Genomic DNA, 13,920 nt, shown 5'->3' with positions numbered 1-13,920 from the left:
GTGGTCCCACTCCACAAAGGTGGAGCCTCCACGGACCCTGGAAACTATTGCCCCATAAGCCTGACTAGCTTAGTCTGCAAGGCTATGGAGAGGATCATCATGGAGCTCATAAACAAAGACATTGGGGACCTACAGACACTAGATCCTACCCAATTCGGCTTCGTCAAGGGCAGATCCTGCCTTTTGAACCTGGTTGACTTCTTTGAAACAGTCACCAAAGCCGTAGATGAAGGGAAGATAGTCCACACAGCCTATCTAGACCTAGCAAAGGCATTTGACACAATACCCCACGCGGGCATCCTAGATAAGCTATCCAGCTTAAATATAAACCCCTATGTCACAAGATGGGTCGCAAACTGGCTCAAAAACAGAACCCACAGAGTGAGAGTTGCTGGAGCCATGTCAGACTTGAAACCAGTCACAAGTGGTGTCCCACAAGGTTCTGTCCTGGGACTGCTATTGTTCGGTATATACTTTTCCGAGGTACAGGCCAACGTTGGAGGACTATGGCTCACCAAGTTCGCAGATGACTGCAAACTGGGTGCCATAATCAACTCTCCAGCTGACACAAACCTCCTTCAAAAAGGTCTCCGAGACGGATAACTGGTGCCAGAGCCATGGTCTAAAGCTAAATGCCAAAAAGTGTATAGTCATACCCTTTGGCAAAAACAATGTGCCCACAAACTACCACATAGGCGGTAAACCATTAAGTACAAAGAAAGTAATTGGGGATCTGGGGACCCAAGTTGATAGCAATCTCTCCTTTGACAACCACATTGCCAAAGTGTTTAGAAAGACCTTCTACATGGCCCACCTCATCATGAAAGGATTCACATCTAGATCAAGAGAGGTAATCGTGCCCCTTTATTCATCCCTCATCAGGCCCATCATAGAATACAATGCCCCTTTTGGGATGTACCTTACCCGACACCTGCAGCAATTAGAAAGACCCCAAAAGTACCTCACCAAGAGGATCAAGGGACTCAAACAGATGCCATATGCTGCTCTGTTAAAAAAACTCCAGCTCTACTCAGTTGCATACCGCCTACTTCGAGGCGATCTATGCCTGACATATAAAGCTATGTCCAATCCAGAATTAATGGACATGCTCCACCTCAGTAAATCTAAATCCCTTAGAGCCACACGCTCGAGGGATTTGAACCTCAGCACAGAAATAAATAGGACTTGCTGGAGGGACAGATTCATAACCCATAGACTCCCTTCGCTCTGGAATAGAATTCCAATTCATGTTGGGCAGAGCACCTCATTGAATCTCTTCAAGAAGAATCTTGATGAGTGGATGGGGGATCGTATGTTTGTTCCGGGGATTACTTCCGTGTCACTATTAGACAGAGGCACAGTAAACTAAACCGTAAAAAGGGCACAGTATACTCAAATCAAGGGGTGGCGTAAGCCAAACAAAATCGGGCTAGGCTTATAATTGCCCCAGGGCAGATAGCCTAGTATGAACCTATGACCTAGCTAAAGTTCTAGCTACTTATGTATTTGCTTTTGTTAAAAGGAGAATGTGTGTTAGTTGTTTAGGTGCCTGTCTCACTGTCCCCCCCTGAGGCAGGGCATATTGGTACTTGGGCCCAGAATCTAGTTAAAGGGGGAGATGGTGCTTTCTAAGAATGCTAGATGCTGAGTATTTCTGTGAGTGAGTGTACCGTGTGTGGGTGGGTTTGTGTATGGGCATGTTCTGATGCTTCCCAGTATATTATTACCCATAGTCGGCTATATCTGCAAATGGTATTTTTCTGTAAAACCATTTAACATGGGGACTGCTACCCCCTTAGCTACCTATTTGCTAAAGGTAAAACATAATCATGCAGAAAAAACAATTTTATAGAACAGTGTCGAAAATAAAATTTTAAATATATGCTGTCTTTCTATAGTTCATGATGTCCTACCAAGCAATAAGGCACAGTTATGCAGTTAAAGTAGCACAACCCAGCATTTTTCACAATCGTGAGGGAACCAGGGTGTAATAAAAGAAAAAATAGATTTTTATAGTTCAGTAAAAGAACAGTTCTTATATAGAAGCTTCTCTTATCAAGTTATGGGTCAAGTTACTTTTTCAAGTATTGCTAGTTTTTATGCCTTGATTCTGAAATGAGCAGAGTGGTTGGTACTTGAGAGCATATATGCATATTTTTTTAATTTGATGCTTGTCTACTTATGTCATGTACCTCACTGAAAAATTAAACTGTTTTTGCAGTAATGTACTTTAAATTTTAACAGGGTCCTCCTGGCACTGGAAAAACAACTAGCATTTTGTGCCTGGCCCGTGCATTGTTGGGGCCAGCACTTAAAGATGCTGTCCTGGAGCTGAATGCCTCTAATGACAGGTAGGGAAACCTAAGGTGCTTTTTTTTTTTTTTTTATCTTCTGTTGAATTCTGTTCCACTTACTTGTCAAACTGGATTATAAAGGGTTATTTTGAAATGTGACCTGCATATGCAACATTATTATGTTTTGTTGAATTGGTATACATTAATAGTGCATTGTTTTAAAGTGTGTGAAGCCCTTGATGATGGGAGAGGGCCATGGAAGTATTCTCATCTGTAGCAGCAGTATTCCTGGAAGACAGACAGATCATTCAGTCTGCGTTCTCAAAAGCTTGCATCATGGAGCCTGCATTTTCCATTCACGCTCTGTAACTTTACACTTGCCAGTAGTGTTCATAATTGGGCAGACATTGTTGCTGCTGTGTGGTGCTTTTTGTCTGTGTTCACTGCAGCATTGGGCAAGGATTTTATTTATCTGATGAACTTTGTTGGGCAGTGCCACTGCCTTGAATGCATTTTGCCATCACAACCTTCTGTTAAAGGACGACTGCATCCTAAAGTGACGTATTTGTCATCTGAGGCTAATTTCCTTTCTACACAGTGATACTTATATTTTCACACATTTAGAAGCAATTTCAAACTGTAACATGTGTCCTAGTCAGCTTCTTCAGTTTCAGTCTGTTGGGGCTGAAATAAAATCTCAGGTTTTCTTTAGGCATTTGTCTCCTTTACTTTTTACGTTATTTTGCCTTTCACAGTTGGAAGTTTATTGCCAAGGAAAACGCTCACGACCAAGTATGTGTACCTTTTTCTTTTTTTTTTTTTTTTACCATTATTTCACAGAAAGTGGGGTTATATTACTCTTTGGGATCAGAATTCACAATTTGTATTTAACTGTGTACCATCACTTACAGCTACACAACTGTATTCTTTCCCTCCCTTGGGGCCCTAAAGCTATTGAGATTTCTGTAGTCTGAACGTTAAAAAAGATTAACTACCGAGATCAGTTTCACTTATCTTTGCAAACCATGAACGTGATACTCTGGCTGACTCTGAGAAGAAGGTGGGTGAAAGACAGGACATGAAATTCACAAAATTCCAATTTTCAAAAAAGGTATGCCAACTCTGCTATTTCTTCATATTTCTACAGCCCCTTTTTACTGATTAATTTGTAAATACACAGTATTTCACATTACTATCATTCTAACTGAACAGCATTTTCATCTGATAGTAAAGACTAGGACAAATTTAATCTTGTAAGATGTGAGCTGACAATGTATTATGGACAGAAAGGAGTTTTCAAAGAAAACCAGATCATGCTATGATGCCTGCCCTTATAAGGGTATTCAGGGTTAGAAAAAACATTACAGTTGGTTATATGTACTTATTGTGCTGCTGCTGGTAGGTTTGGATAATGCAGAATTTCACAACAAGATAAATATATACATCCACCTTTAGTTCTCTAGTTTTGTTCCTTTCTGGTGTGCCTTCTCTGTGGATTCTGCATGTCCTTTGTTTGCTGGTTTTTGCTGGGCACTTTGGTTTCCTCCCACATCTTAAAGACATGCTGTAGGTGAATTGGTCCATAGGTGTATACGCAATGTGAATGAGTTTATATGTGTTTTGTGACAATCTAGTATTCTGTTCAGGAATAATTGTCTGCCTTAAGCTCAGTGAGTGCCAGGATTGCCACTGGCTTCACATGACCCAAGTAGGATCAAGCGGCTATTAAAATGGATGAATTAAAACTGTGTGTTTTAAATTAGTGAAACAGACTTTTAGACTGGCATTAAGGGTTTCTATGTTGGAGGGTGGAGCCTAGATGGCCAACTGAGAGCAGTGAATTTTGAGAGCTCCATAAACTAGTATAGTAATATAGGAAAATGTTATTATTTTCCCGTTTAAAATGTCAGAAATCTATAGATAAACTACTAAACTACATAAATATCAATTTTGGTGGAGATGTACAAAAATTTTCCTGTTAAGTAACTTGGAGATATATTGAGTCACTGAATGTGAACAACTCAAGGAATTCTCATCCAGATGCTGCTTTGAAAAAAGAAGTGCAGCTGATGACATCTACCTTACAGGAATGATCTTTGAAGATGGATGGCTTTAAAAATGACTTGGAAAACCTCAAATTAAATTCTCAAAAAGACTGATACTCTTAAAGAACTATTACAGCAACACCATACAAAATAACAAATGTAGAGACTTCTCTAAACGACATTGAAAGGAGACTCTGAGGAAGAATTTCTGCTTAAACAGAATACTTGGCTGCTTAACAAAATAGATGACTTAGAAAACAGGGAAAGGAGAAACAACATCAGGATCTATGGTCTGCCTGAAAACACTGAAGGAGAAGACATTATTTCATTCTTAACCTGAATTCCTGAATTTTTAGACTTGAAAGAGGGACTTTCATTTGGAATTGAAAGGGCACATAGAGCACTGAGGAAACCTGCTTGCAACTCAACAAATATTCCACATAGATCCATCGTTATAAAATGTCTTTCCTTTCTGGACAAGGAACTAATATTAAAATCTGCTTGGTGAAAATCACCCTTAAAATACAATCAAAGCCTGATAAGGTTTGACAATGATTATTCTTCCGGAATACTAGAACAAAGGAAAAAAAGTCTGGCCAATAATAGAACTGTTGAAACAAAACAACGTTAAAGCACAACTGGCCTTTCCAGCCAAGGTAAAAATACTTTTTACCAATTAGATGAGAACCTTTAATGACTTAGAAGCTACTATATTCATCAAAAACATTCCAGAAGAAATGGAATGGATGGCCCCTCTAAAAGAATAAAAGAGATAGCTGTCCCAAAACAATAACTCTTACAAGTCTACATCTCTCAAAGTATCAGCTGATATGGTACAGCACTTGTCCTCTGTTTTTATTTAAAAAAAAGTAGGGTTTCTTAAACAACTGAGAAACTGTAATGATTTATTCAGAATGTTCAGAGAGTCCAGTAATTCTTCACAAACAAAGGTAGGTCAAGATGGGTTACTATTTACATTATATATAAGCCAAACAAAGCAACATATAGTATAAACATAGAAGTTTCCGTTCCCCTACTTGAACTCTGTGAATACTTCTTGTTCATTTTCCATTGTTTTTATTTATAATAAATTAAGTAATTAATTCAATAAGGTAACAATCAGAGTTCAGACTCGAATGTAACAACAAATTAGCATCATATATAATAGCAAGTAACAGTAGAGTGTTTTGAAAAAAAAATGCCGTCATGGAGACTAATGCCTTTTTCAGTTAAAGTATGATTTTAGAAATGCCATGTATATCCTGGTTGAATAATAGTACAAATGTCATTATTCTCTCTAAATATAGTTATCAGTTATGGAAGGTATCACAGCTACGGGTGCTGTTTGATCAATCCTGATATGTGCGTGGATGCAGATGTCCTTCAAGGATGCATCTGCAGTCATAACATATGGGTTGTTCTGCCTCAGGCAGCCCTTCGGTCGGCCGGATTCGAAAGTCTGGGTCTGGCCTCTGCTGATGTCGCACTTTCCCCGACGTCAGAGCTTCTGGGGTATAAAGGCATCAGCCGACGCCATTTTCCTCAGTCTTTCTTGCCGTGCGGTGCCCGAAGCAGAAGCTGTTCGCAAGTACCGGTCGGTCAGATCCAGAGATTTCAGCTACCGAAGACTTTGAAAAAAGCTAAGTACCCCGTTGGGGTCTCTTTCTTGCCTCAGCCGATGTCAGACAAAGTAAATAATTGTTTAACTTGTGGGAAACAAATACCTCATAAGGATTTCCATTCTTACTGCCTTCCTTGCTTAGGCCCAGACCACGACGTATCAGCTTGTTTAGCCTGTGGCCTCCTTCAACCGACCGACTCTTAGACGTCGGTCGGAGTTTGCAGAGGAATTTTTTGGAACCGATTTTTGCTTATAAAATGCCGTCGGAAACTCCGACTTCGCATATGGTCAAAAAACGCAAGGAAAAGGACCGACACTCGCGGCCCGCGGTTTCGGCTGAAACCACGGCTAGGTCTACCGCGAGTGTCTCTGTTTCAGCTGAAACCGAGTCCACGGTTATTACTACTACCGAAACCATACCTCCGACCACCGAGGCCAGAGAGGCCCCGGCTGAGTCGGCTTCAGAACTCCCTACCGAAGCTAATGCTCAAGACTTGTCCGACACCATACCTTTGGACATTTCCACCCCTGCACGTGGGGCAGCTAGGCCCCCAGCTTCTATGTCTATTAAGGCCTTCTCCAGGGCTAAAGCTGCCAAGCTTTCAAAAACTTTGCCTGCCAAATCTACTTCCCAGAGGCCTTCCTCTAGTTCTCAGATTCTCAGTCTTGCTGAGGACCTTATATCCTTAATTATGGATTCCCAACCTCACCCAGACAGGGCCTCCAAACCTCCTCCAGACAAAAGGCCCAGGACTGACCCCTCTGAACCTCTCTCCTCAGATTACTCCACGGATGGATCTGATTTGTCAGACCATCAGGAAGGGGCCTACTCGCCTTATGAGGATTCAGATGCAGAAGATTCTATTCCTTTGGCCTCCCCACCTGAAGAATTTTCCTTTGGGGAGACTTTACACTCCATGAGGGAGCACTTTCAATGGCAGGGTCAGGATTTCTCTGATTCTAGAAAAAGATTAAGGACCTTTTTGCATTTGCCCCAGCATAGGCCCTTAGCCATACCACCTGTTCTAACTGTAATTGATGATGTGTACAATGATGTCAGTACTGCACCTGATTCTCTTCCCCGGCCCCTGCCAAACCTGACAGATATTATAGGGTCCCGGATTCTCACTTCCACCTGTATAAAGCCTATGCTGCAGACCCAGAAACTATTTCTCAGGGCCCTAAAGGGGTTGCAGCTGCTACTGCCAAAAATCCCCTACCCTCTGAAAGAGAGTCTAGAGCATTAGAGAGATGGGGAAAAAAGGTTTATACATCTGCTACTGTTTCTGCCAGGGCATTAAACTGTCAATTCCATATGATACAGTACCAAGAATTTTTGTTAGAACAGCTGAATAAGAAGCTTTCTTCTCCTGAAACTTTAGACCGTAAATCCCTTCAGGATTTGGTACACAACTCTCAGCAGGTCAGTAATCATTTCTTAAAATGTGGCTATGATGCACTGGAGGCTTCATTTAGATCAGCTATGACTGGGGCAGTAATTTGTAGGCATGCCTGGCTGAAGGAGCAATCTTTGCCAGACCATGTCAAGGCTAAACTCCTCGATGCTCCAATGGAGAAACAAAATTTATTTGGCTCCCCTGCACAGGAGATTCTAAAGAAGGTGGAAGAAAAAGCAAAATCTGTGCAAACAGTAAAGGAATTCCTGCAGGTCCAACCTCCGAGGTTCAGCAGAAACTGGCCTACAAAGAATTGGTCCTTTCCAGACACCTCCAGAGCACAGAGGGGCAGGAACAGACGCCCTAGAGGCAGAGGTCAATCAAAGGGTGCCTACAGGGGCTGTCAGTGGCAGCCTGCCAACCAAAGGAGTAGTGCCACAGCTACAACTACAACCACTACCACAGGACAGACCCAATGACTTGACTCTGATTCCGCCTACCAGGGATCAACTGGAAGCTCCCTTGGGCGGAAAGCTGGCTTTATTCTCGAAAAACTGGCATTGCATTACAAAGGATACATGGACATTGCAAACAATAGACAAAGGTTACAGGTTTTACTTCCACACTTTGCCAAAAAGGGGTGGAATGCCAAACCTTCCACCAAACCAGAAGGCAGAGGCTTTAAGACAAATCAGCAATTTACTTCAGATGAAAGCTATAGAAAGAGTACCATCTATAGAACAAGGCCAAGGATTTTACTCCAGATTATTCCTTGTACCAAGAAAAGACAACCAATGGAGGCCTATTCTCGACCTGTCCGCACTGAACACATATCTCATTGTGCCAAAATTCAAAATGCTGACCCTACAGCAACTTCTTCCCATGCTGGGCAAGGAGTCTTGGCTGGTGACTCTAGATCTCAAGGAGGCATACTTGCACGTCCCTATCCGACCAGATTGCAGAAGACACCTCAGATTTCTTGCAGGATCAGAGCATTATCAATTCTCAGCATTGCCCTTTGGCTTATCTACTGCGCCCAGAGTATTCACGAAATGCCTGGCATCAGTAATTGCACATTGCAGACTTCAGGGAATTCAAATTTATCCATACCTGGACGACTGCCTAATACAAGCGGACAACAAGAAAAAATTATTAAAGGACTTGGCCTATGTCATACACCTGCTACAGGCCTTGGGATACACAGTCAACATCCAAAAGTCAAGACTAGTACCATCCCAAAGGATAACCTTTTTGGGTGCGGATCTGGACACAATCACTCAGATGGCTTTTCTCACTGAAGAAAAATAAAAACAACTTCCAGATTATTTCATGCTTTAGACAAGATGAACTCAGCTTACTGCAAGGAAAGTCCTGCAGGCCCTGGGTTACATGGCATCCTGCATAATCTTGATTCCACATGCCAGGCTACATATGAGGAAATTGCAATGGTACCTAAGGAATGTATGGTCTCAACACAGTCTAGAAACCATGATACCAATCATTCCATGCCTTCAAAAGGAATTCCTGTGGTGGGCTCAGGCCTGCCAGTCCAACAGAGGGTTGCCTTTCAACAAACCAAAAACAAGACCGACCATCACCACGGACGCCTCAGACCGAGGATGGGGAGCACACATGGAGGACAAATGCATCCAAGGCCTATGGCCTCAAGGGCAGCTAAGCATGCACATAAACCAAAAGGAAATGCTGGCAGTGAAGCATGCAATCGAGGCATTCAAACCTTTCCTCCAGCAAGGGCATCTATTAATAAGGACAGACAACACCACGGTCATGTGGTACATAAGCAAACAGGGCGGAACACATTCCTACCCTCTATGCCGGATGGCAATGAATCTGTGGAACCTATGCCTGAATCTCAATATCCAGCTGCAGGCCAAATTCGTACCAGGAAAAGAGAATTCACTAGCAGACAGCTTAAGCAGAACTACCACGGATGCACACGAATGGATGCTGCATTCAGACATCTTCAAACTCATAACAAAGAAATGGGGAGTGCCAGAGATAGATCTGTTCGCCTCCCCACTCAACCACCAACTGAAGAAATTCTGCTCTAGGACATAACCACCCACAAGCCTGGAGGGTGGACTCTCTCTTTCAGCTGGAATGCCCTAACAGTATATGCCTTTCCACCTCTCCCATTGATGTACAAGGTTCTACTGAAGATCAGGGAGGAACAGCCAAAGGTGATACTAATAGCTCCGGACTGGCCAAGACAACACTGGTATCCGCTACTGAGAAGCCTGTCTCAGGCGAACTCATGGCCTCTTCCCCTACGGCCTCTTCTTCTAACGCAGAACAATTTCAAGACCCTGCATCCAAACTTGAAAACTTTGCAACTAACTGCCTGGAAAATTTCTTAAAACCAAACCAACCTGTTTTATCTCAGAGGGTGAAGGACATTATCCTGGAGGCTCGCAGACCTTCCACAAGGAAGACATACTCAGCTAAATGGAAGAGATTTCTCATTTGGAGCACATCAAAGGGCACAGATGTCACAGTGGCAAACCTAGCACACATCCTAGAATACTTAGCAGAATTGTTCCACAATGGCCTGTCTTATTCTTCCATTAAGATTCATGCTTCAGCAATTTCAGCAGAATACAATATGGATCCACCTATCTTCTCTCACCCTCTTCTCAGATAATTTTTGAGAGGGATCAAAAATGGTAAACCTCCAAGGAGACCCCCTCTACCTGCATGGGATCTCAATTTTGTGCTGGAAAAATTGACACTACCTCCTTTTGAACCAGCAGCATCAGCAGACCCACAGATTTTATCTTGGAAAACTGCTTTTCTTCTGGCAATCACTTCAGCAAGAAGGGTATCAGAGTTACAGGCATTAATGGCAGTGCAGCCTTTTCTTATTTTCCACCAGGATAGAATGTCACTGAGAACCAATCCTACTTTCATGCCAAAGGTGGTATCCAGGGTATCCTTGAACCAAGCTATTCATTTACCTACGTTCTTCCCTAACCCACAGAACAAAGGAGAAAAATCTTTGCACACCTTGGATATACACAGACAACTGCGCTACTATCTGGACAGAACTAAAACCAACAGAAAAACTGACCAACTTTTTGTAGCATATGCAACTGGGGTGCAAGGAAGAGCAATTTCCAAACAGACAATTTCAAAATGGATAGGAAATTGCATTGCTTTTGCTACTCCTTTCATGGAAAGACGGCTCCTGAAAATATCAGGCCTCATTCCACAAGGGCCACAGCCACCACTACAGCTTTAAGAGGGGTGGCTACCAAGGACATTTTAGAAGCTGCTACTTGGAGGTCCGTGCATACATTTGCCAAGCATTACAATCTACCTTTATACTCCAGATCCTGAGCAGGGTTTGCAACTGCAGTTCTGCAGGGGATCTTAACTACACCATCATTCTCTTAGTACCTCCTCCCCCAGTTTGGCTATGGTATTCTACCCATATGTTATGACTGCAGATGCATCCTTGAAGGACATAGTACAGTTTTGTACCTACCATAAATGTAGATGTCCGATAGGTATGCATCTGCAGTCAGGATTACCGCCCCTCCTTCCCCTCTGTGGTATTCCTAGGGTGCTTACCCCTCTTTCAGCTAGCTGGGGGAATCTATTATGGTGTATTTGTTTGTTTGTATATATATGTATATAATTTGCTACTGTTTGGAACTTTTCAGCATTTATCCAAATTTAGCCTTCCTAGAGGGCACCTGGCATCTGGGGCAAGAAACACTGAGGAAAATGGCGTCGGCTGATGCCTTTATACCCCAGAAGCTCTGACGTCGGGGAAAGTGCGACATCAGCCAAGGCCAGACCCAGACTTTGGAATCCGGCCGACCGAAGGGCTGCCTGAGGCAGGACAACCCATATGTTATGACTGCAGATGCATACCTATCGGACATCTACATTTATGGTAGGTACAAAACTGTACTTTGTCTGGCAGCTAGTACACGTCATTATTATTCTGTCTAAACACAGTTAATATCAGTTATGGCTGGTATCATAGCTTCAAGTGCTATTTGATTTAAGCCTGACATGGTGTGTGTCGATGCAGCTGTGTCTGGCAGCTGTTGTATGTTGCCATTTTCGTCAACAGGAAGCTGTGGGTTGTGGCTTGTGATCGAGGTTTACTAATGCTTGTGTATTAGGAAGAGATATTTGGTGTTTTTAGCCTGGATCCAGGGTAAGGGGGTGGATAAAACTGTGATCTGGGATATTTTGGCAGAGAATAGTTTGTTTATACATCTGCTGAGTGAGAAGGGGGGAAGGCTTGAAGAACGTGTTTTCTTGTTGTGGAGCGGCTTGTTGGGAGGGTTTTTATCTGTTTGCTCTCCTTTCTTTTTCTGGCTGTTGCCTCGCTGAAAGGGGGGAATTTAGGCTTGAAGTTGCAGTGAAGTGAAGCTTTGCTTCAGGTGCATCGTGAGCCTCTGGTAATACACAGACACACTAACAAACAGACACTCCCAGGTTGCTGTGGTAATGGAGACAGAGTGACTATAATGCTTAATGGCTCTGAGGAGCCTCTGAGATGATTCTCGGCAATGTTTTTGTTTTTTAAAAAAAAATAATACATATATATTTATATTTATTTACATTTGTTTACCGGGAAATTCCAACTGGATGCAGGTCCTTTTCAGCGGATGCCCGGGGAGAAAAGCTCCACATCATGTACATGATAGAGATACAAAGTTGCAGCAATAGTAAACAACATTACAGGTTGTTGGCTTTAATACAATAACAAGATATTGATTATCAACAGTATATACAGTAAATGTTGCAAGTTAAGATAGTTCCTTGTTTATAATATTAGTGACAAAGTTGTCAGGCAAGATGTTAAAGTATGTAGAGACAACTAGCTATTTCTGACTGTGGTTAGTAGTGGCGGTAGCATAGTTGGGTTAAGAGTCTAGGTGAGGGGGTAAGGGTGGGGGTGTTAGTCTGGATTAGAACAAGGACAAAGCCAGTGCATATTTAAGTAAAATTTGAGCGCAGTCTTGAAAAGGCTGCTGGAAGGTAGAGTAGTTATAGAGGTGGAAGATTGTTCCAAAGTTTAGATATACATGAAAATATGGCTACTCCTGCTGAGTTTTTGGGTTTGATAAACAGTGAGTTGATTTTTGTTGCTTGATTTTAGGGGCCTAGTGGGGTGATAGGGTTGGAGAAGTGTTTGAAGGGAAGGGATGTTAAGGGGGTGGTTAATAAGTTTATGAGCGAGGGTGAGTTGATTAAAGTGAAGGAGTTGTGGGAGTTCTAGCCAGTTTAGTTCTTTAAGGGAGCTACAATGATGGCTGCAGTAGGAGGTTCCAGTGGCAAATTTAGCTATGTTGTTGTAACAAGCATCCAGCTTGTGTAGGTCTGTCTGTCTAAGATTGGTAAGTATGGGGGATGCATAGAGTAAGGTGGAGATTAGCTGGGAATTGGCTATGGAAATTCTAGCCACCTTGGTTAGGAATTGGCAGCTTCGATATAATGCACCATGTTTCTTGTAAACTTTTTTTATTGGGAGAGAGATGTGTGTGTGGGTGTCAAATCTAAGTTTATTTCCACACTGAGTAATTTTGTGTGTTCTGATGGAGAGATGATTGTATTGTCTTTGGCAAGAATGTTGAAGTGGGTGTATTTTGGGTGGCTTTGGAACAGGAGAAGTGTTGTCTTACTTGGGTTGAGTAGGAGCTGAGCATTGGATAGCCAGCTTTCTACAGAAGAGAATGATTCCTGTGAGATTTGTTGTAGTTCTGATAGAGTGGGGGCAGAGCAGATGAGAGCAGAGTTGCTTGTGTGGTGGCAGTATGTAGGTTGTTAGTGAAAAGTGAGAATAGCAGAGGGCCAAGGATAGACCCTTGGGGAACTCCGAGAGTAACTGGGAGGCAAGGTGATATGTTATCCCAGATTACTGATTGCTGGCGTCCTTGTAGATGGCTGTGGAACCAGTTGCAGGCTGATTGTGAGTAGGAGAGGATGGGGGGAGTAGAGAGTAGTAGCTCATGCGATACCATGTCAAAGGCCTTTGAGAGATCTAGAAATATGGCAGTAGAGAAGGGGCCATTGTTTTTGTGACTAAGTATAGTGTCTGTGAAGGGGAGCAGAGCGGAGGTAGTGCTGTGATATGGCCTGAAACCATGTTTGGTTTTGGAGAGGAGAGTTTTAGCTAGGAGGTAGTTGGAGACCTGGGTGTTGATACATTTTTCAAGTATTTTAGAGGGGAGAGGATAGCAATGGGGCGGTAATTGGAGAGGTCAGTGGGGGGGTGCCTTTGTGGAGGAGAATGATGTGGGTTATTTTCCATATCGAGGGAACATAGCCTTCTGTTGTGGTTGATTTAGAATTGAAATTGGGTAGGCTAGTGTATCAGCTGCAATTTTCAAGTATTCAGAAGGGAGGTTGTCAGCTGTGAGTTTGGTGGGTTTAAGTTTTGACAATAGTATTTATGTTGGAGGTAGGTACTGAGGTGAAGAAAAGAGGAGTGGGGGGATTAGGGTTAGGAGTTGGGGGGGGCTGTTGTAGAGAAGTGTTTGTTTAGAGCTGTTATAGTTTCAGTGAAGTGTTTTGTTGAAGGA

The 13,920-nt window shown here is 42.6% G+C and overlaps 1 protein-coding gene across 1 annotated transcript in view; it reads left to right on the top strand.

The window, feature by feature from the left end:
* Positions 1 to 2,241: 2,241 nt before the first annotated feature.
* Positions 2,242 to 13,920, top strand: part of RFC2 (replication factor C subunit 2) — a gene marked incomplete at its 5' end in the record, with an annotated part of 169,838 nt that continues 158,159 nt past the window's right edge. Inside the window, one exon of the mRNA XM_044054862.1 lies at positions 2,242 to 2,351. Within this exon, the coding sequence (XP_043910797.1) occupies positions 2,242 to 2,351 (110 nt within the window). The remainder of the gene's footprint in view (positions 2,352 to 13,920) is intronic.

Source organism: Protopterus annectens, chromosome 13.part0, assembly GCF_019279795.1.
Source record: "Protopterus annectens isolate FY-2018-M chromosome 13.part0, PAN1.0, whole genome shotgun sequence".
In the NCBI taxonomy this organism is placed as follows: Eukaryota; Metazoa; Chordata; order Ceratodontiformes; family Protopteridae; genus Protopterus; species Protopterus annectens.
This window is presented reverse-complemented; position numbering and strand designations above follow the sequence as displayed.